Source organism: Epinephelus moara, chromosome 13 (genome assembly GCF_006386435.1).
Source record: "Epinephelus moara isolate mb chromosome 13, YSFRI_EMoa_1.0, whole genome shotgun sequence".
Classification (NCBI taxonomy): domain Eukaryota; kingdom Metazoa; phylum Chordata; class Actinopteri; order Perciformes; family Serranidae; genus Epinephelus; species Epinephelus moara.
The window spans coordinates 892,625-894,318 of record NC_065518.1 but is presented as its reverse complement, the minus strand read 5'-3'; the positions used below and the strand labels follow the sequence as shown (position 1 = coordinate 894,318).

At 43.6% G+C, this 1,694-nt stretch overlaps 1 protein-coding gene across 1 annotated transcript in view; it reads right to left on the bottom strand.

The window, feature by feature from the left end:
• The window catches only part of LOC126399481 (elongation of very long chain fatty acids protein 6-like), a 23,802-nt gene that overhangs the window by 2,967 nt on the left and 19,141 nt on the right, over window positions 1-1,694 (bottom strand). The window contains exon 3 of the mRNA XM_050059492.1: window positions 906-1,057. Coding sequence (XP_049915449.1) covers window positions 906-1,057 — 152 coding nt within the window. The remainder of the gene's footprint in view (window positions 1-905; window positions 1,058-1,694) is intronic.

Here is a 1,694-nt window from a genome sequence, read left to right as displayed (position 1 = left end):
TATATATATATATATATATATATATATATATATATATAAGACTCAGGGAAGAGCAGTGTTGAGTGTGAACCGGCACGTTTCAAAGGGGTACAACACCACTGCCCTCGCCTCCTGCTAATTTCTTAAAGGTTTCCTGGCTGACTGTATTTACTGTAGCAATCAGGAATTATTACCAACATTTTGGCTCCACCCACTTTCAGTTTTACCTCCAAATATGTGCTTTAGATAAAATGTTGGCTTGTTCACAAACTGCTCAACAATCTGACTGCTTTCTTTCCCATCAGACTTTGGTGTGCTGATACTGCTCTGCTGTCATGAAGAAGAATTATTCTTCATCTCTGAGGTCTATGACATGTACACAGTATATATCCTGTACTACAGTAATGCCTGACCAACTGGAGGATGAAGATACTCTTCCTGTCTGCGGCTGAGGAAACACTGTCTTTATCGATCGTCCACTAATGCGATTTTCTTGCCACCTCAGCATCTGCCTCCATTTCCCAGAGCACTCAGGTGTCTGTGCTCTCCGACAGAGAGCATGAAGAGATGAGCTTGCAGACAGAGAGACAGCTACACCGCCCAGGGAAACGGCTCTTAAGGTAATTGTCTGCTGATAAATTTACTGGAAAGTTTGAGTGCTCCAAGGAATCTATCTCAAGGTTAAAGTTTATGTCTGTCGTTGCTTCTACAACAACACTGCTGCTCCCTCTGCGTCAGGACAGCTAATCTGTGAGACAGTAAATCACTGAGGATAAAGACCTCCATGCGTTGACCCATGACCTGAAGAGAAGTCTCATACATCTACACATCTTTAGACCTACAGTACAAACAGCCTTTGTGACGCTGCTTTCAACACATGACGAGGACATTTAGGACAACATCAGAGAAGTCAGAGGACGCCTTACCCAGCTCGGGGGCCTTGCTAAGGACAAAGGCGTAGGCCCAGAATTTGGTGATGGGGGCGCTGTAGAAACTGGTGTCACACACTGTCTGTCTGAAGCCGCTGGTTGTGATGACGTGCAGCATGTACGATCCAGTCCTCAGTGCTCCGATGATGCTGCAAAGTGAACCCATGAACACATCAGCAAACAATTTACCTCCTGTTTAATTACACTGACATGAACAAATACATTGTGGGGGGGTTAAGAGGTGTTTAAAAGACAGTTTCTGAAACCAAAAGCCTGTTTGCCAGCCTGCAACCACTTGTAAATGTCAGTGTTGAGCTCTGTCTTGGTTGTGCCAAAAGACTAGATCAGGAAGAAAGGAATATTAAGGATAAAGACGCAGATAAAAATGTAAAAAAAAAAAAAAAAGTCATAAAAGTGCAATTATCCAAAGCACAGAGGCACAAGGCTGAGGACACACTGTACAGAGGTCAGAGGTCACCATCCTGATGACCTGAGGACAGAAGTCTTATCTGACATATCTTTTCCTCAACATACATTCTAGGAAGAGTTTCATGTTTATGTAACACTGGTATTAATATCTGTCTGATGCAACAGAATCTTCAAGAATTACATTGAATGAATTAACCCTATGGGCCCGAACGACGCATAGTGCGTCCAAATTCACACCTGTTCTTCTCTGTGGATTTTCTCCGCGACCGTGCGTCATAGCGAGAAGCCACGCATATCACGTGAAACAGCAGAATCATAGCTTTCCGACAAGACCAACCACTTGTTGGTAGTCCAATG